The sequence below is a fragment of the Canis lupus genome, chromosome 23 (assembly GCF_003254725.2).
Source record: "Canis lupus dingo isolate Sandy chromosome 23, ASM325472v2, whole genome shotgun sequence".
NCBI lineage: Eukaryota > Metazoa > Chordata > Mammalia > Carnivora > Canidae > Canis > Canis lupus.
The window spans coordinates 18,187,270-18,208,799 of NC_064265.1; the positions used below are offsets into that span (position 1 = coordinate 18,187,270).

The window sequence follows — 21,530 nt, forward strand, 5'->3', positions numbered from 1 at the left end:
CGGTTAATAATTGGCAAATGCCTGGAAGGGAAAGAGTCAGAATATGTTCCTTTCATACAATTCATTTCTTTCCCTGGGATCATAGCTTCTTTAGTTCTGGTTACCTTGGTAGCTTTCTGTTGTATTTAAACAGGTGTGGTGTGTATACATGGGTGTTTGCATTTAATGTTTTGCACGGCTTTTGTACTTCTTTCTTGGTAGGGTAGTTTCTTTTTTTTTTTTTAATAAGATTTTATTTATTTATTCATGAGAGACACAGAGCGAGAGAGAGAGGCAGAGACACAGGCAGAGGGAGAAGCAGGCTTCATGCAGGGAGCCCAACTTGGGACTCAATCCCACGTCTCTAGGATCCCGCACTGGGCTGAAGGCGGCGCTAAACTGCTGAACCACCTGGGCTGTCCAGATAGTTGTTTCTGACATAAGTTAGTCTCTCGTAGCTGGAAGCAGAAATTGCTACCTCCATTTTAAATCTAGGTCATGAAGAGTTGGATATGGTTGTCAAATTATTTTTTTACATAAAGCTTATAAAATTATTTTAAGTTTTCCATAGTGTCTTATTTTCCAAATAATTACACATGAACAAAAAGTTAGTTATCTTTCAAGATCCTGTTAAAATACAAATGTTTTATGTATATTCTTTCTTAGAGACGGACTTCTACATTTCCCTAATATTAATGGCTTTTTTTAAAACATGAATTACAGAGGCAAATATCTATGTCAGAAAACAGAAGAAAAGAACTTCTCCAGAGGATAATTGTGGAGCTTGTTGAATTTATATCTCCCAAAACCCCTAAACCTGGAGAACTTGGTGGAAGAATATCTGGGTCAGTGGCTTGGAGAGTAGCCCGAGGTGAAATGGGTCTAGAGGTATTTAATTCATTATAGCATGATAATCTTCTCACTTGACTGCTTCCAGTACTGTGCTCTGTACCTACAGAAAAATGCATTGGTTATGACCTTTCAATTAACTTTTTAGAGTAATTATTTTAAAAAATAAACATTTGAAAGAACCAGTAACTGACATATTCAAATGCAGGACTTAGCAAGGCATTTTAAAATGGGATTTTTCTATGTGAACTTTCAGTACAGTGTAACTGTAACTGAGGTACATACAGAAAAATGCACAAATCAGGAATGTACAGCTTAACAGATTTTCACAGATTTGTGAAAGCACCCACAAAACCACTAACCAGAGTGAGAAATAGACCATCAGAATCCAAGGAACAATGAAGAGTTTCTTTTCAGTCACTTCTTACACCACTAAGAGTAACCATTATCTTGGTTTCTAACATCATAGATTAGTTTTGCCTGTTATTATGCTTGGTTAAATGGAATTGTAATATATATACTCTTGTAAATATTTTTTTCTCTTAACATTATTTCATAAAACTCAGACGTTTTGCAGCATGTTTGTGGCACATTTATTCCCATTGCTATGCAATATTCCATTGTATAAATGCAATTTGTCCATGCCACCATTGATAGGTATTTGAGCTGTTTTTAGGTTTTGACTGTTAAAAATTGTACTGTTGTGAACATTTATATACATGTTTTCAGTGAATGTATTTATGCATTTGAGTTAGGTTTGTACCTAGGAGTGGAATTGCTAGGTGATAGAGTAGGAGTTAGGAGTATGTTCAGCTTTGGTTGATACTACCAAGCAGTTTTCCAAAGCTGTTGTGCCAGTTTACACTCTCACCAGCAATGTATGAGAATTTTGCACATTTTTGCCTTTAGTTGGTATTGTCTTTTTCATTTTAGCAGTTCTGGTGGTATATAGTAGTATTATATTGTGATTTTACTTTGCATTTTAGTGATGACTAATGAAGCTGAATGCCTGTTCTTTAAATTTTTGGATATCCTCTTTTGGGAAATGCCTGTTCAGGATTTTATACATTTTAGAGAGCCTTGCTTACTTGTGTGTGTGTGTGTGTGTGTGTGTGTGTGTATTTATACATATGTATATGTATAGGTTTTATGAAGTACAGTGAGAAATAAAATAGAATCTGGATAATTCAGTGGATGAAAATGTTTATTTCTTATGTACTTGTTATATGCATCGCATCTAGTATTGCCTACAAATTATCATTGCTGGTGTGATTACTATTATATTGTCAGATTTATATTAAGACATTATCTCTTTTTTTTTAAGATTTGTTTTTAATTTATTTATTCATGAGAGACAGAGAGAGGCAGAGACTTAGGTAGAAGGAGAAACAGTCTCCTTGCAGGGAGCCCGATGCAGGACTCTATCCCAGGGCCCCTGGATCATGCCCTGAAGCAAAGACAGTCAACTGCTGAGCCATCCAGGCGTCTCTAAGACATTGCCTCTTGATTAATGTCCCAAAATTAAATAATGAACAATGGAAATATGCCTATAGTTAGGGGCTAGGTGAAAAGTCATGTGCTCTGTAATGGACGTTAAGAAAGACCTGCAGTAGACCTGTCCCTTGTCCTTAGGAAACTTAAAGTTGACTCACTAAAAATTATTTTATATAAATATCTAGATATGTAATGAAAAAATGCTTGGAAGGAAAATAACCCACCACAGTATCATATCAAACAGTTCCAAAAAACTGGAGTTTTATATCTGTTTTTTCTAAATTTGCCATTGTTGCAACTCTTATCTCCAATAAAGGAATATGTCCAAAATGAGTGAATTACCCCCCAGTAAACTTTGTTTGCTTTTTTGCTTTTTAATTTACTTCATCATCTATAGGAAGCAGTTGAAAGTGTTGGTTGAGCCATAGAATTACAAGATCTAAATTCAACAGATAATTCAAATCACTGCTGATGCAGTGCAAGTTACAAGTTTAAATCCAAATGAAGCCAATTTAAAGAGCTAATTTAATTCACAGCTGTGTTCAATTTAAATAAAACATCGATATTAGGTCTTCATTCTTTTTTCCTTTTATGGTTGGATGTGCTTCCTCTTGTATGGCATATAAGTTGATTAAACTTTAAAAATATGAATTGGGTCATATGCCCAGATTGTCTTCCCTTTTGAAATTTTTTTTTAAATTTCTGAGTTAGTGGAAACTATTATGGCCATGGATTTAAAGAATCACTTTCTTCTTTAGAAGTTGATGTTTGTTTTAAAAGTAAATTGAATAATGAAAAATGTCAGTCCTAAAAAGTTATGGAGCTATACCTTAAAATCATTTGGAAAGAGAAGGAAACATTGGTGATATTATTTCCAGAAAGAAAAGTTTTATATCCTAATCTTATATTTTAAATATTTTATGAGGGGCTCCTGGCTGGCTCAGTTGGTTGTGCAACTCTTGATTTCAGCTTGGGTCATGACCTCAGGATGGTGAGATGGAGTCCCACATCAGGCTCCAAATTCAATGCAGAGTCTGCTTGTCCCTTTCCCTCTACTTCTCCCCCCACTCACTTGCTCTCTTTCTCTCAAATAAATAAATAAAATATTTTTTAAAAAGGGTTTTTTATAAAGATTTTGTGAAATATTAATGTTATTCTTACTCCAGATTATTCAGTTGCATACATGATTATGTTTGGTTGCATAAATATCTTTCTTTTCCCCTTGTAAATTAGTTATCCTTTGTAAATTAGTAGATAATACTACTTATAAATTTTATTTTCATTTGGTTTATGTCAGCATCTTTAAAATATCTTCGATAAAGAAGAAAAGAATTGGGAAATTTTGTTATATGCTTGTTTTGAAATGATCATAATTATAAATCATTTTCTAAAAATAAGCTTTTTTTTTGACAGTATTATTCACAAGTTCTAGGGAATTATCTTTTTTCATACATTTAATGTTACTATTTTAATAATAGTGACAGTGATAAGTACATACACATACTTTTTTTCTTGTTTTGTTTCTGTTTTATGTTCTGCTTGTTGATTCTTAGATATTTGAAATTTTCATATTGTTTAATACCTAGCACCCAGTCTTTAACAAAAAAAACCCTTGCCTACTCTTTTAATTGATTAGCAAATACTGTGGCAAGACATTGACACAGACTAAAGCAGTGTTTGTCAGTGGAGGATGATTTTTGCCTTCCAGGGCATATTTGGCAATGTCTGATAAGACACCCTGCAATGCACAGGGCAGCCCCTATAACAAAATGCTACTATGCTCATGTCTAAAAAACAAGGGACCATTGTGTTAGTGGCACATAAAAACACAGGACAAATCTATTATCTTCTCATTCAGTGATTTCAGGATTTCTGGGGACTGATTTACATTACAAGAAACAGGGATTTATTTGGGGCTAGAGTGCAATTTTTTCCTGGAATTTAAGTTGTAAAACATAACCTTTTGTAGTAATTTCACACATGTAGAAGATTGTTTCAAGCTATGTGTCCCAGGCACTCTCCTAGTTGAGGGTATCAGGAAAAGACACTCTAGTGAAATGGCTTTAAGTTGAGGCCAGAAGGATGAGAGAGAATCAAGTATATGAAGAGTAAAAAGAACAGCATTCCAGATAGCAAGAACAGCATGTGTCAGGGCCCTGAGGCAGGAGTTAGCTGGACCTTTTTGAGGAGCAAAGGGAATAGTAACATGATATTGGTTGGAGAAGTAAATAGGGAATAGATCATTTTGAGTCCTAGTAGCCTTGGTAAAGGTTTGGAGTTTAAGTACATTAAGTGGAAATCATTGGAGTGAGTTAAGCAAGAAAGTGACATATCCCAATTTATCCCAATTTCTAGAAAATCACTTTCATTGCTATGTGGAGGATGGATAAGAGAGGTAAGAGTTGATAGCTGGGAGTCAACTTTAGGAGACAGAGTCCAATTTGGAGATGTTGGTGGTAGATATGAAAAAGAAATGAATTTAGGTTGAACACAAAGCACAAAAATATAAATCAGAGCTATATATAGTTTATATTTCTCATTTTCTGTTTAGTAATGGTTGGTGTTTTACCTACATCATATTGATCATATTTAACCTATAAAATGCTTTCCAAATTTTTTAATGGCACCAACTTTTTCATTTTCAAGTTGAAGGAATCTTTACTACTGTACATAGCAGTTCCTCATATATAGTCTTCCATATGTTGAAAAACTAATTCTGCTTTCTTTTTAAGAGAAAAGAAACCCTGTTCATTCCTTCTGAAAATGAGAAGATTTTGAAACAGCTCCACCTTTGTTATAATATTGTGAAAGATCGTTATGTCCGAGTTTCAAATAATAATCAAACCATTTCTGGATGGGAGAATGGTGTGTGGAAAATGGAATCCATATTCAGAAAAGTTGAAGCAGACTGGAACATGGTAATTTCATGCATGAAGCTAGTTTAAAATTTTGTCATTGTTTAAGCAAATATAGATTGCTTGAATTGTGTATAATGTGAAAATTGATATATCAAAATCACTTTTATTAATCTTCAGACCTGTAAAAGAAAACCTGCTCCCACGTTTAATCAAAAGTCCCTAAGAAACGTGTGCATTTGTATCAAGGAAGCATCCATTTTCATCAAAGAGGCTAAACTTAATTCATTCATGGGGAAAAATAAGTGTATGGCCAATTTCGTGACTAGTTTTTGCATGAATATATAAAATATACTGTTAATTAATTCCTTCACAGATACTTACTGATTACCTACTAACTGCAGGCTATTGGGGACTCTAACATTTAATCCAAAGTCCCAAGAGCTAACTGTTTAACACACTTTCATTTCATAAGAATGTGGATGATTAAGCAGCAATACTGGTGTTTTCTTCCCTGCATCCTATAAAAGAAATGGATACTAGGACTATAGTAGTTCACTTATACCAACTTGTACATTGTTATCACAGGTTATCTGTTAAAAGTGAGGAACTTTGCTTTTAAACTGCCCTCCCTTGGATACACACCAAAAATGAACACAAAACTATTCACATGACCTCAATAAATCTAACCATATTGTTACCTTTCATAAGGTAATCAACTTATAGGGAACTTTTAAAGTTGATTTGCAAAGATGTTTTAGTAGGAAGAGAAGTTGCTCATTTGTAAGACGCATTGGCTAGATTTAATAAATGAGTCACATAATTCTTTTAAAAATAAAATAAAAAGTGAGTCACAGATTAGCAGCTGCTAGTGTTTATGAGCATCTCCTAAATACTTATCACTGTCCTAGGCATTAATCAGAATACAGAAGACATACAGAAATAAGATCCCTGTGGGGTTTTTTTTCCCCCAATCATAAGTTTTTGTTCTAAAACTTACCTCGGTGCTTATTTTGGTGATCTTTTTGTATTAAACCAAGAATAACTTACAACATTATTAAAATTGTAGGTTTAGGAATTTTCTTCTTGAGTTCAGATCAAATTGAAAATTTTATGTATATCTGTAGTTGATCATATAGTTGATGACAGAGGATGAACTTCTCTGGAAGACAGACTATCCTTAACCTAAAGATTCTTCTGAACAGAAAGCAGGATAGGATAGACATGTCACTTATTCAAGGAAAAAGCTGTCCTTGTGGAACTAAAGAAAGAGTATACCTTTCTTTTTCACCAGCAGTGTTAATGTAGAAAGTTAATGGAGAAAATAATGACATTCTGCAGAAGATGTGGTGTGATGAGAAACAGATCAATTCTATGACATGTTTTTTTCTCTGTCTTGCTCACTGAATGCCTGTTATGTCCAGTGTTGTTCTCAGCTACATGGATAAAAAGATAGAGACACAGTTTCTGCCCTCACCGTCTAACAGGGGAAGCTGAAGCATAAACAGCCATCTTACCCACGATGCAGAGTGCTATAATAAGGATATCAACACATTGCTATGGAAACACCGAGGAGGGAGTAATTAGCTCTGGGCTGTGGGAGTTGGGGAAAGCTCCGCAGAGCAGGCGACATTTGAGCTGGACGCTGAAGGATGAGTAGGTGTTCATAAAGCAAGGGAACAGTAGGGGAAAAGCATGGAGTACATGGCATGTTTGGAGTTCTCTAAATAGACCATGTGGCCAGAAGGTGTATTCTCTGAGTAAGATTTAAATGTAAATGAGATATGCAGAGCCAGTAAACAAAAAACAGGCTCCTACTCAGAGTTTATGCCTTGATATACCTGTACAAAGGGCATCACTTTTAAAAGTTAAATGAATTTGTTTTGAGTTGTAATATGTAATATCAAATGAAAAATATTAGAATCTTAATTATACTTGCAGAGCTTAATAACTCAAAAGTAATGTATTGCCATTGAACATTGAATTTTCCACCCAAGTCAATATTTTTAGTTTTGTATTGGCATGTTCCCAATTAGGGAATCTCTAGCTCCACTAAAAGAAGAAGCCTATTTCCCACCACACCTTTCCTCAGTAACTTCCAGCTTTGAATCATGACAGATCACATGCAGCCTGCCCTCAGATATTTAAAGCAGATTTTTGACAATTGGGAGAGTTAGCCTCCCAGGAACACAGAGACTTAATAAACGTTACTACTTAACAAATACACAGTTCAGTGATGTCTGATTCGGAAGAAATATAAAAAGCTGAATCAAGACCAGTATATCTTTTAGGAGGCAAATGATAACACCTTGATAAAAGTGTTAATAGCCTCCTGATTATTCTGCCTGCATCTCACAGTTGTTTTCCATGCTGTTAAGCCAGAAAAGCATTTTCTGGACCCCAGTTGTTACTGAGTGCTCTTAGGGTAAGAAACAGCTCAAGTCTCTCTGAGTCTGGCCTCTGCCTTCTCTGGCCTCACCTTGCACTGTGCTACCACCTTGCTCTCCATTGCACTGCTCTTCTGCTCTCTCCATTGAACCTCTTTTTACTTTCCCTTTTATTAGATTCACTTATTTCTTTGCTTAGAACTTGGTGTAAGCCTCACTCCCTCTAGTCCCAACTAACTGGATCCCTTTCCCCCTTTATTCACTGTATCATGTACCTCTTCTTCATGACATTTATTGAGCAAGTTTGTGTAAGAATAGATTGTCTCTGTCCTACTAAAATTGTAAACATTCTCAAAGAAAAGACTTTGTCTTTTTCTACTCACTTGTACTCTCAGTAGCATATATCTAGCATAGTGCCTAATGTTTAATAAAGATTGCTGAATGTAGGAAAGAATGTTTGACTGCATATGGCGTAAGTTCTATACCACCTTCAGGCTGTGCAGAGTGTCATAGGTACTCATCTTCATTCAGACTATGCCTTGCATGTTAAGTACATTGCATTTTTGCAAAGTATCATCTTTGTCACTACACTTTCAGTGTGTAGCATTATGTCAAGAATTGATTCATTTAGCCATTCAGTAAATGTGCATTGTCAGACCTTGTGCCTGGCACTTTGGATCATAGTGGTCAATTATGAGTCAAGCCTCAAGGTGAGAATAGACTAGTAAAGGAGAAGGACATGTGGACCAACTGTTTAGGTTAGTGAGATATATGCCAGAAGATATGACTCTTAACATGACTCTAAGAGAGAGAAGAGAGAAGGAAGAGCCACTGTCCTTTCTTGGATCAGAGATGATGACCTTGCAGAAAAAGTGAAATCTGAAAAGCTTAGAGAAGGAGGCAGAGGGAGAGTTTCTCATTGTGAAGACAGGATGTAGAAGGGAGCAGGAGAGATGGCATGCCCAAAAGCACTGGAAGGGGAAACATCTGGTATGTTAAAGGAAGAGTAAGTAGTAGGGAATATAGGGGAGAAGAGTGGGAAATGAGACTAAAGAGGTGAACAGTGGTCAAGTCCCAAGACCTTGCAGTTATATAACAGGAAACCATGAAAGATTCCAGGCAAGGGAAGGACATGATCACACTAATGATTCAGAGGTAATTCCAGAGGCTACAGATACAAGAAATTAGCATAGTATAGAAAGATGTAAATACAGTGCAGACTGACAATGTCATGTTTGGTTTCAGTGATAGAATGGAATAACCAAAAATGAGATTCATGAGCAATAGCAGTTTACCAGCATTAAATTAAAATGTTGAAATACAGTCGTTCGGCTAGATATGTTCAGGAATGACTACAGAGTGTCTGCTGTACAGCAAACTTCATTAAGCTAATCTGTTTGTTTGTTTGTTTGTTTTTTAACTAGAGTTAATCTTACCAGGCTAAGCAGAAGAATCATTTTAAGAGCATAGTAAAGGGACTACTGGGTGGCTTAGTGGTTGAGCATCTGCCTTCAGCTCAAGGTGTGATCCTGGAGTCCCAGGATCAAGTCCCACATCAGGCTCCCTGCATGGAGTCTGCTTCTCCCTCCCCCTCTCCCTCGCCTCTCTCTCTCTCTCTCTCTCTCTCTCTCTCTCTCTCTCTCATGAATAAATAAATAAGAAAAACAGTCCAGTAAAAACCAAACCTCCAGGAAACCATAGCAGTGGACAGAACAGCCTGTCATATAGTAATCAAAAAATCTTGAAGCGAAGATCTTTTGTAGAATGTGAAAAACCTGAAGCATTAAAGAAGCTGAAGCATTAAAGAAGCTGACATGCAAATTGTTCTCAGTCTTGAAAATAGTGGTTACAGCCATAACCCAAAGGACAAGTTTCCATTGTGTACATTATTAGTGACATAGCTTAGACCTTAAGCCATAGACATACTGGTCTCCTTGGCACCCACAGGCTGTGATCTGCCTGTACTATATGCCTTACAGTTGCCAAAAAGGGGCAGGGATGAGTCCCTAGAGGGAGGGGGTGGGATGTTGTATGGATATCAGGTCTGTAGAAGGAAAACTCCATGACTTCTGATTTTACTGTCCTTGCTGCTAAAGTAAGGTAGCTCTTGGTAGCCCCTGAAATTGCAAGAGTGAGCATGTATAAATGCACATGGTAAGTGACACCTGTGAATTAAAAAGCCGACAGCCAAAAATCTGTGTAAGACAACTCAAGAAGAGGAACATCCAATAGTAAAAAAAAAACAGAGGGGGTGTGGTTCTCTAGACCAAACAACTGAATATTTGAAAGCTTATAAAGTTTTTTGTTCTCCTAAATAAATTATAATTACTGGTTCTGTTGCTATTACACATAGAAAGGATTACAATGGAGTGTTTATATAATAAATGGTATTGTTTTGGCACGCTTCAATTATCAAACTGTTATATTCTTAGTAACTTCCACCTATAAAAACACTGAATTAAAATTAGTATATTGTGAGAAAAATATGACATGAATTTTCAATATCAATAGTCTATTTTGTTTCCATATACTGTTTCTTTAGCCTGAGAGACCTTTTATTTTCTTACAATGTTTTGAATGTTTATTTAAGCATTTAAGAATTCAGTGATGAATTCTATCCTATCCTTTAACTTTTTAGAGTCTTAAAGCTGATGCCTTTAGGACTGAAAAATGTAAATTTTAGAAGAAGCAATTCTCTCAGACGTGTTCAGCAGCTATTATAAACCTATGACGGTTAAAACCACAGTTGTGGCCTGGACCCATGTGGTATAATTAAGACAACTCTGAGGGTAAGCTAGGAATTTGAAACTAACCTGACTTCAATCTGTCATATTTTATGCCCACACTTTTTGGGGGAGGGGATCATTTGAAACTACTGAGTTCTAAAAAGACAACAAGGCATGAAAAAGTATATACTGAGACATAAATCTGAATGTGTTGGTCTTTGGACTACTTTTCCCCAGTCTTTTAGTTTCTTCCAACCACCTTTCTTCCAATAACCTACTGTTCAGCTCATCTTTTCCAGTTAATCCCCTATACTAGCCATGTCTTTGAAGTAGTAATTAGGTTATAGATAATCCCCAGATTTGCCAGTAGTTTGGGATAGATGGAACCAATGACTCCCAGGGAGCATTGGTGGAATTCTCAGCCCCAGGTTCTCCTTACCCACAGGTGTAAGAGGAGCACTGCAGTAGGAACAGGTAGGTATTAGAGGAGGTTATAGTGAGGTCGTCCTAAACTTAAGTGGAGCAATCAACACCATATATCTAGGTATGCCCTCTAGTGCAATTGTTGATTATACATACGTAGTCTGAAGAGATCAAATAGTTTTCCTTGGGGAGTGATTGTTTTTAGTTGATAACCTCCAGCTCACTGATTCTAAAAAACTTTCCAATTCAATTAGCTGACATATTTAACCTGGAAGAAAAACTATAGGTTGTGAAATAGAATATCAATAGACTGCTAGCAGTGATTGATTTTTTTTTTTTACTTGATGACTAAAAACAAGTAGTAGGACATTTCCATGACATATGTGTTATATGGTACTTTTGTTGCTCTCAACAAGTAAGTTTGATGTTTCTGGAGGAATATATGTATATGCAGACTTTTAATACTTAAATACTATTTATTAAATCCATGTGAATCCAGAACTGGTGACCCCAGAAAAGTTAAGATTTGGTTAAGATCATACTAAGTACACCTGAAATAAAATAGTTACATTTGGGTAAAGAATTATTGGCAGTTCAAGGTGGAGTGAAATTCTGGAGGACTGTTAAAGATGAGAGTTTAGATTTCAACCCAGTTACTTGCTATACATTCTAGACCATGCAAATGACAGGAACAAAGTGGGCTTTCAAAAACATTAATTAGGCAGTTGGTGAAAGATGAGCATGGAGTCATGACTGTAGTGGTAAGTGCAGTATAAATGAGGAAAGGGTTTTTTTGAGACTTACTTCAAAGAAATGCATGAGTTGTTTTGTGAGTTTGAGCATCTGGGATAACTGATTAAAGAGTCAGATTCTTGGGGGTTTGAGCCTGGGTGAATGGAGTTACTTGTGAAAGGCCAAGGCTGTGGATGTCAGCGTTCACGTCCACATCTTCAAGAATGTGGATGAAACTGAGAGAAGATGAGCTGGAAGTAGCCAGTAAACTTGGATGCCTTAAATAGTATACATTAAAAGTGGTAAGGGTGACTAATAATGAAGGAATGGGAGCATATTATTTAGAGAGGCAAGCATGAATACTATATTTTAAACTACTAGTTAACGATGACTTATTTTCTTAACTTAGAATATATAGCCCATCTCGCTCTAGGAAATCTTATCTAAAAATCCAGATTTAGAAAAGAAGATAAAGAATAATTGTATTTAAAAGGATTCTTCATTTTCACCAGGATTCATCCTAAAGGTCATATGAGATAGCTGGACTTAACTAATTTAAAAGAAAATTTGATTTACCAAAATTTGGTTAGCATGCCCCCCTTAGGGCTATACTTACCAGTGCACCTGTATCCAAGTATCTTTCTTCCAAACCAAAATATACTATAGGAAAAATTGCTGATGAAATGCAAAATGTTCACAGTGAAAATCTTCTCAGTGAGGAAGAAATTAGATTTTTAATAATTTGTATATAGTACCCTACAACAGTAAGACTTTGACTATATGTGTTTTCTGCATTATTTTATTATTTATAACAATTCTTTGTTCCCCTCCTCCTTTGTAGGTATATTTAGCACGAAGGGAAGGATCATCTTATGCTTATATTTCCTGGAAGTTCAAGTGTGCATCAGTTGGCCTAAAAGTAGATAATGTTTCCATTAGAACAAGTAGTCAAACCTTTCAGACTGGAACAATACAGTGGAAATTGCGATCTGAAACAGCCCAAGTAGAACTATTGGGCGGTAAGCATTTGACTAGAGAATTAATCGTGACGTGTATTTAACACTCTGAAGAATAATTGTACTTGAGTTGCTCATACCCAAGATTCATTCATAGTACTGCAAGTAAAAAAAAAGAAAAGAAAAAAATTAAAACTTGTATAACCTTATTCTAATAAAACCACTTCTGTTTTTTATTGTGAAATACAAATGGATAAAGAAAAACCATTTCTTTTGTTTCGAAGGACATATTTCCTCCATAAGGGATAATTTGTATTTATCTTTTTAAGGGTTGATTTTACCTACAGGTTAGGTATATAATATGTATTCCAAAACTATTTCTTTATATTCTTTAAGTTACCAAAAGCAAAGTATTAATTATTTTTTTTCCTCCAACAGATAAAACTCTTCGCTCATATCATGATTTTTCTGGTGCCACTGAAGTTATTTTGGAAGCAGAATTAAGCAGAGGAGATGGTGTTGTTGCTTGGCAACACACCCAGCTGTTTAGACAAAGCTTAAATGACCATGAAGAAAATTGTTTGGAGATAATTATAAAATTCAGTGACCTTTGAGAACCTGAACATTATAGAAAATCTGGCAAAAATCATGGACTTACCGTGTTACAAAGTAGTCTCTTGGTTCAGTGCATGCTTAGTTAGCAATTTACTACCCTCTGCTAGCATTATTTCTTCTGCTGGCTATCCATCATGTACCCCCTCATGAAAATATATCTTTATACTATGGACCATAATGAAACCTTGAATTAAAAGCTCCCTTCCATATGTGACTGTAATTTGAAGTAAAGTCTTGCCTCAATATGAGATTTTAATCTAAAAACCATAAGTATAGTTTTAAAAGTAAAATGAAGGTATTCATGATGAAGTGCTATTCATGATTATGATATAATCTTAAGCTAATAATAATTTGACATTTTTTGATCAGCCATTAATTTCTTCATAAGTAATTAGATTTCCTAATATTTTTAATTTTTAATAAATGTGAAAGTATAGTATCTCCTAAGTTATAAGCGTGAACATTTTTATGATTGTAAATACATAGGCATTTAAGAAATAAAATGAATTATTTTGCCTTATATCATTTTAGTGGTTACTTTGGCTAAATAAGAATCTGATAAGTATGCTGAACATTGAAAACTGTTGGAATAGATAGGAGTTACGAAAATAACATTGCGTATATTCAGAGATATATTATAAATTCATGTGTGGATGGTTCAGAATATGCTTTACTTTTGAGTTTACTTTTGAGTATTTCTATCTACCTCATCGAATAAAGATCTGATCTGTTCTTGTCTTTGAAACTATGTAACGAGGTTCTACAGTATATGTTAATCAAGAGTTTTTGGTGTGTCCATATAACCCCTCCAATTGAATTTAGTGAACATTTATTAAGCATTTGTGTGCAAGTGTGGTGATAGCACCAAAGGAGGCAGTGGTGAGAAGGATACAGCTCCTGTACTCTCACTATCTTTGTGATGTTCTGCAAAGTTCTCAACTCTTCATACAAGAAGAGTACATTCTCAGAGATTCTCACCCTGTGCAACTCAGTAGGACATTCATATGCATTATAAAAAATGCACTAAGATCCTGAACAAAGGTCTTATATTTGCTTTTTAATTGTAGTCAAACTGTTGAGGATCAGTTTCTTGCTAAAAAGTTACATTTCAAAAAATTTTTCATATATCTCAAGGTATGAGTCTTGAATATTAGAAAGTTTTCTGGAATTTTCTTGGATTAATCATAGTTTCATATAGTGGCCAAATACATAAATTTGGAGAGCCTTGACTCTTACCTGTCTTGAAGTTTCTGGTATTGGCCCATGAGTATTGTGATGAGCAGATCAACCAACCAACCCTCTTAACCCTCATGAGAAAACCTAGAGATGATAAGAAAAATGTCAGTCTCAACTGAATGTATCTCACCCATGAAAAGGATACATTCTAAATGTTACTGTGGCAGTAAGCAGAAGAATGATTAGAGTTCAAGTGTCTTATTTTTATAGAGGTGAAATGTTGAGGAAAAGTAGTTGCACACTTTTCTGAAAGGTATTCCACGAGACTCTCAACCCCAAGGGTACCTGATACATAATAATATTCTATCCTACAGAAATTTTTTGGCAATAGTACAGAATTAATGAAGCAAAACAATTCTCCATAATGAGTAAAGCTAAGTGACAGTAAACTGGAAAGGCAAAAGTAACAGGCAAGGAAAGGTTAATTAATAGGACACTCTTCCTCAATAAAGTGGCACTAATCTTAGAGCACAGTTTATGTAAGCAGCCCTTTAGTATCTTCTTACTTAGAAATACATGGTGTTGTGCCTAAAGTGAGTCCCAGATCACTAAGAGGGTACGTCCACCACCACCTTGAAACAGGCTCTGGTTGACCAGCTTTCTACTGCCATTGCTCAGTGTTTAAAAAGGGTTTCTACTTCTGCTTTAGGTCAAGTCCCATCATGACCATTTTTCAAACATTGTTACAGTGGGTTTGTATAAGGGCGGTTTAAAAACGTACTTGTGCTGAAATTCACATCCTCAAGATGAATAAGAAGCTACATCTGATAAAATTGTAAGCCTTATCAGTTTGCAAGGAAAAGAAGTGCCTCGCATTAAAGGAGGATTGGAGAATAGTTTATGGTGGACTTTTGGGATAGGAAGCGTTGCTGGTGATAACTTCACCCGGACTCCTCACTTTTCAGAGGAAACTCAAACCCAGAGAACTTAAATGACCTGTCTAAACAAGGAGTTGCTGTTTTAGTAGGTGTTGGTGAATATAGCTACTTTGATAGGAATGTTCAAGTTTGAGGTGTTAAAATTGTTATTAGAACCAATGATTTTTCTAATTTATAGGTAAGCTTTCCTGGAGAACAAATTGATTGTAATTTGATGATAGATTGTTCTAGATATGGATGCTTTGGTGGTTGTGTAATAATTTTTTAAACATTTTTTTCCTCTGTAACAAAATTGTATGTTGATTTTATAGCCCAAGTGAATACACTCTTATAAACTAATAACTCTGACTCAGGTGGCATTCCTTCCTTAAATACTCTTGGGGGAAGAAGAATAAGAATAAACCAACACAAGTCATGATTAGTTTTATTCCACTTAGTATGTATTCCAGTCACATCTTTATATGGACCAAAACAGTGCTTTATTTCTGGTATGAAATTTAGAACAGACATGAACGAATGATGGTCACCTTTGTAGTGTGTATGAATGCCAATGACATCAGTGTCTCATTCGATCATAGTGGCATCATATCTAAGCCTACTGACATGTATTTTGAAAGGGGTGCCAGCAGTATTTTAATGCCATTCCCTATCATTATGACACCACAAGTGAATACAGACTCAGAAGTTGAAACCTTGGGACGCTTGGGTGGCTCAGCCGTTGAGCATCTGCCTTTGGCTCAGGGGGTGATCCTGGAGTCCCAGGATCGAGTCCCACATCAGGCTTCCTGCATGGACCCTGCTCTGCCTATGGCTTCTGCTTCTGTGTCTCTCATGAATAAATAAAATCTTTAAAAAAAAAAAATTGAGACCTTGCTCTCATCACTTAATTTTCTAAAGATTTGCTCTGAGATCAACACAATTAATTGTAGCAACAACTAGAAATCTATAAGTAAGCCAGAAAGGACCTCTGAAAAACTGAAATAAATATAACGTCTAACCACTAAAGTCCCTATTCTTTTTTGTGAGAGCATTTTGGGTAGTCACTCAAAGTCTTATTTACTGATTTTAAATGTTTGAATTATTAAAGCCATTTTTTGTTGTTAAAAACTCAATAAAGTAAAAGTGCTCTCCACACTAACCATTTACAGAAGTAACTGCCAAAATGTTTGCATGTGTTTTTCCAGAACTTTTCTGGAGATTTTTGTATTCATACATGTACATATATGCAAAATCAGTTTTCATGTATTCGGGGTTTTTTTTCCTTTTTTATGTAAATGGAAGCTTATTTTCTCCTTGCGTGTTTTCTTAACAATGGGTCTTCAAAGGAAACTTTCCATGATTAGCCAAAGATCTGCAACATTCTTTTTTAACTGCCCCGCAGCATTCCTTTATCTATTCCCTTATATACATATATTTTAGTTCTTCCCTTTTTTGTTATTTCAAATACTGCTGCAGTAAACATCGTCGTTATTCATATTTCTTTCACACAGAATATATACAAAGATATGTGGATTTTTTTTTAAGATTTATTTATTCATTCAGAGAGAGGCAGAGACCCAGGCAGCGGGAAAAGCAGGCTCCATGCAGGGAGCCTAACGTGGGACTCTGGGACTCAATCCTGGGTCTCCAGGGTCACACCCTGGGCTGCAGGCGGTGCTAAACCGCTGCGCGCCACCGAGGCTGCCCAGATACGTGGACTCAGTCTTACCTGTCTGCCATCCCGTCATTTCCTAAAGGAGGTACACCAATTTACACACTCAGTGATAAGAGTATAAGGGCACCTATTTCCTCTCATTCTTGCCAAAACCAAATATTTGGTAGCCAGCCTCCAATGATCCTCAACTTCTGGGTCCCATGTCTTTGCGTTGTCACTCCCACAGTAAATTAGAGCTGGCCTGTGTGCCCAGTAGAATACGGTAAAAAGTGACCATGGGGTATTTCTGAGGCTTTGTCATTAAAAACAACAACAACAACAACAACAACAAAAACTGCTTGTTTATATTGCTTACTCTGAAGGAAATCAGTTGCCATGCCATAAGACCAGTCAAGCAGGTCTGCAGGGAGGAAGAGGCTCCCTCCAAACTAGCACCAATTTGCCAGCCATCGAAATGGATCCTCCAGCCCCAAGCAAGCCTTCAATGACTAGCTTCATGAGAATGAGACACCTCATGGTGGAAATGCCAACCAAACCACTCTGAATCCCTAATGCCCAGAAAACCATTAGAGCTCATTGATTTTTTGAAAAGACAATTTGTAACGGATTTGTTTATACAGCATTAGGTTACTGTCATGGACTAAATGTGTTCCCCTTTCCAACCTCCCTACCAAGGCAGATGTTGAAATCCTGCCCCTCAAACTGTGATACTATTAACAAGTGAGGCCTTTGAAAAATAATAAGTTATGAAGGTGGAGCCCTCATGAATGGGATTAGTGCCCTTGAGAGCGCTTGCTACTACTTCTTTATACTTACCACCACGTGAGAACACTAGGGGTCTATCTATAAACCCAGAAGAGAGGAGGGATTTTACCCAGAACCCAACCTGATTTCAGACTTCCAGCTTCCACAACTGTGAGAAATAAATGCTGTTTAAGCCTTTTGCCTATGGCAATTTGTTACTGCAGCCCAAATTAAGACATTTAGTAAAACGGCAATGTTATATTTGCCAATCTCATGAATGAAAAATATCTAGTTTTAAGTTACATTTCCTTGATTAGTTGTTAGGTTAAACAATTTTTCACGTGTTTGCCATTTTTGCTTCTTATTTAAATTTTCTATATACAGGCATACCTTGTTTTATTGCACTCCACTTTATTATGCTTTGCAGACTTTGCATTTTTTTTTTACAAATGGAAGGTTTGTGGCAACCTTGCTTCCAGCAAGTCTATCAGCACCGTTTTTGCTCACTCTGTGTCTCTGTGTCACCTTTAAATGATCCTGGCAATATTTCGAGCTTTTTCATTATATTTGTTAAGGTGATCTGTTGATCAGTTGGATTTTTGATGTTACTGTTGTAATTGTTTTGGGGTGCTATGAACAGCACTGGTATATAAGACAGCAACCCAATAAATGTCTATGTTCTGACTGGTCTATCAAGCCCCTGGTCCCTTCCTCTCCCTCTTCTTGGGCCTCCCTTAATTCCTGAAACACAATATTGAAATTAGGCCAATTAATAACCCTGCAATGGCCTCTTCAGTGTTCATGTGAAAAGAAAAGGTACACATCTCTCAATGCAAATCAAAAGCTAAAAATGATTCAACTAAGTGAGGAAGGCATGTCAAAAGCAAGGATAGGCCAAAGCCTTGGCCTCTTATACCAAACAAATAAGTTATGAATGGTAAGAAAATTTCTTGAAGGAAATTAGAACACACAAATAATAAAAAAGCAAAATAACCAAATTGCTGACCTGGAGAAAGTTTGAGTGGTCTGATAGAAGATCAAAGCAGTCCTATAGTATATCCTTAAGCTGAAGTCTAATCCAGAGCAAGGTCTTAGCTCTCTTCAATTCCATGAAGGCTCAAAGAGTTGAGGAAGCTGCAAAAGAAAAGTTTGAATCTGGCAGAGATAGGCTCATGAGGTGTAAGGAAAGCCATCTCCATAACATAAAAGTGCAAGGTGAAGCAGAAAGTACTGATGTAGAAGCCACAGCAAGTTCTTCAAAAAGACCTAGCTAAGAGCATTAATGAAGGTGGCTACACTAAACAACAGGTTTTCAGTGTAGACCACACAGCCTTCTATTGGAGGAAGATGCCACCTAGGACTTTCATACCTAGAAAGGAGACACTGTCTGGCTTTCAAGCTTCAAAGGACGATCTGACTCTTAGGGGTTAATGCAGCTGGTTGCTTCAGGTTGAAGCTCATTGATTATTCTGAAAATCTTAGGCCCTTAAGAATTAGGCTAGATCTACTCTACCTATACTTTATAAATGGAACAAAGCCTGGATGACAGCACATCTGTTTACATCATGGTTTGCTAAACATTACAAGCCCACTGTTGAGACCTACTGCTCAGAAAAAGAAAAAAAAAATATATATATATATATAGATGTTATTGCTCATTGACAATGCACCTGGCCACCCAAGAGCTCTGATGGAAATGTACAATAAGATTAAGATTGTCATGCCTGTTGACATCCATTCTGTAGCCTGTGAATCAAGGAGTCATCTGGACTTTCAAGTCTTACTATTTAAGAAACATTTTTTAGGCTATAGCTGCTATAGATCATGATTTCTCTAATGGATCTGGGCAAAGGAAATTGCAACCTCTGGAAAAGATTCACCATTCTAAAGGCCATTAACATTTGTGATTCATGGGAAGAGGTCAAAATACCAAGATTAACAAGGAGTTTGGAAGAAGTTGATTCCAACTGTCACAGATGACTGAAGGTGCAAGACTTTGGTGGAGGAAGTAACTGCAGATATGGTGGAAATAGCAAGAGAACCAGAATTAGAAGTGGGGCCTGAAGATGGGACCGAATTGCTACAAATTCATGATAAAACTTAAAGGAATGAGCTGTTCTTATGGTTGAGCAAAGAAAGTGGTTTCTTGAGATGGAATCTACTCTTGGTGAAGATGCTGTGAAGATTGTTGAAAAGGCAAAGGATTTAGAATAGAACGTAAATTGAGTGGATAAAGCAGTGGCAGGGTTTGAGGGAGCTGATTCCAATTTTGAAAGAAGTTCTTAGGATAAAATGCTATCAAACATCATAGCATGCTACAGAGAAATCGATTGTTCATAAAAGGAAGAGTCAATTGATGTGCAAAACTTCATTGTTGTCTTATTTTCAGAAATTGCCACAGCCGCCCCACCCTTCAGCGATCACTACCTTGATCAGTCATCAGCCATCAACATCAAGAAAAACTCTCCACCAGAATAAGTTTATGACTCGCTGAAAGCTCAAATGATGGCTGGGTTTTTGTTTTGTTTTTTTTAGCATAAAGTATTTTCAATTAAGGTATGTAACTTGTATTTTTAGACATAATGCTATTACACACTTAATAGACTATGATAAAATGTAAAGACAATTCTCATATGCACTGAGAAACCAAAAAATTCATTTGACTTGCTTTACTGTGGTACTTTATTGCAGTGGTCTTAACCAAACCCGTAATTTCTCCAAGGTATGCCTGAGTGTATTCTTTGATAATCATTGCTATATCCCTAACTTTTTATGATTGCTTTCCTTCATATCATCTTGTGCTTGCTTAATGATTGTAATATTTTATTTCTATAAGATTACTAATCAGAACTTTTCTAGAGGTCTCTTTTGTTAAATCTATTTTCTTCTGGATCATATATGGTTCATTCTGGTTTCTCTTTCATGCTATTCATTTTCTTTAAATGTTTGTTTCACTGTATTTATGATTAAGAAATAAACTCATAAGAGGTAGCTGGTTTGAGGTGTAGGGTATTTCTTCACCACTCCCCTGGTTAGGAGGTATAATTGCAGAATCCTGTAAGTGATGGGTGTGGCAGGCCAACAGTGAGCTTCATTACTGGGTGCCTGATCATCAAGCAGACAGACATGCTAGATAGAGACTCTCACACCTAGTCCCTCCCTGCTCAGTATTCATAGGTTCATTTGTTTCAGGGGTTTTCTTTTTTTTCTTTATGATCTAATTTTATGTTTTTCTTAAATTAAACATTTACATAATTTCAAAGTCAAAACTATACAATAAGTTGGAGGCAAAGAAGTCTTGTTTCCATCCCTGTTCTCTTCTCCCACCCACCCTACCCTCACAGGTATCCATATTACTTATTTGGGTTTATTCTATTGTTTTTTCTTTTTTGAAAATGTAAGCAAAAAACAAAAACCTCCCCCTTCCCATCACAATAGACACTCTACTATTCTACAGACACTGTTTTGCATCTTGTGTTTTTTTATTTTATCACTCTGTATCAGTACCGTAAGGGCTTCCTCATCCTTTTTATAGGTGTATAATATTTCTTTGAGTGCATGATAATTCACATTTTGGGCTGTCTCCAGCCTTTTACAACCAACAATTTAAGATTATGTTAGTAGATTTAATAAGAAATCTGTATTCCAGCTTGTACTATAAAATTGGATGAGGGATCCCTGGGTGGCGCAGCGGTTTGGCGCCTGCCTTTGGCCCAGGGCGCGATCCTGGAGACCCGGGATCGAATCCCACATCAGGCTTCCAGTGCATGGAGCCTGCTTCTCCCTCTGCCTATGTCTCTGCCTCTCTCTCTTTCTCTCTCTGTGACTATCATAAATAAATAAAAATTTAAAAAATAAAATAAAATAAAATAAAATTGGATGACACAACAACATGTCCATAATGGAAACACTTAGCTGTGCCTGACTAATAGCTGTGCTTCCTTTAAGACAAGACCTGCATTCCCCATTATGGAGGTTTTAGGGACCTGTATCCCCTGCCCC

At 36.3% G+C, this 21,530-nt stretch overlaps 1 protein-coding gene across 4 annotated transcripts in view; it reads left to right on the forward strand.

The window, feature by feature from the left end:
* NGLY1 (N-glycanase 1) overlaps window positions 1-15,472 on the forward strand; it is a 57,515-nt gene extending 42,043 nt beyond the window's left edge. For 3 of the 4 annotated variants that reach the window (XM_025461029.3, XM_025461030.3, XM_035704810.2), the window contains exons 9-12: window positions 703-867; window positions 5,055-5,240; window positions 12,287-12,464; window positions 12,840-15,472. In XM_025461029.3, the coding sequence (XP_025316814.2) occupies window positions 703-867; window positions 5,055-5,240; window positions 12,287-12,464; window positions 12,840-13,015 (705 nt within the window). In that variant the 3' untranslated portion in view covers window positions 13,016-15,472. The remainder of the gene's footprint in view (window positions 1-702; window positions 868-5,054; window positions 5,241-12,286; window positions 12,465-12,839) is intronic. The other variant, XM_025461031.3, reaches the window with a different exon arrangement.
* The last annotated feature ends 6,058 nt before the right edge of the window (window positions 15,473-21,530 follow it).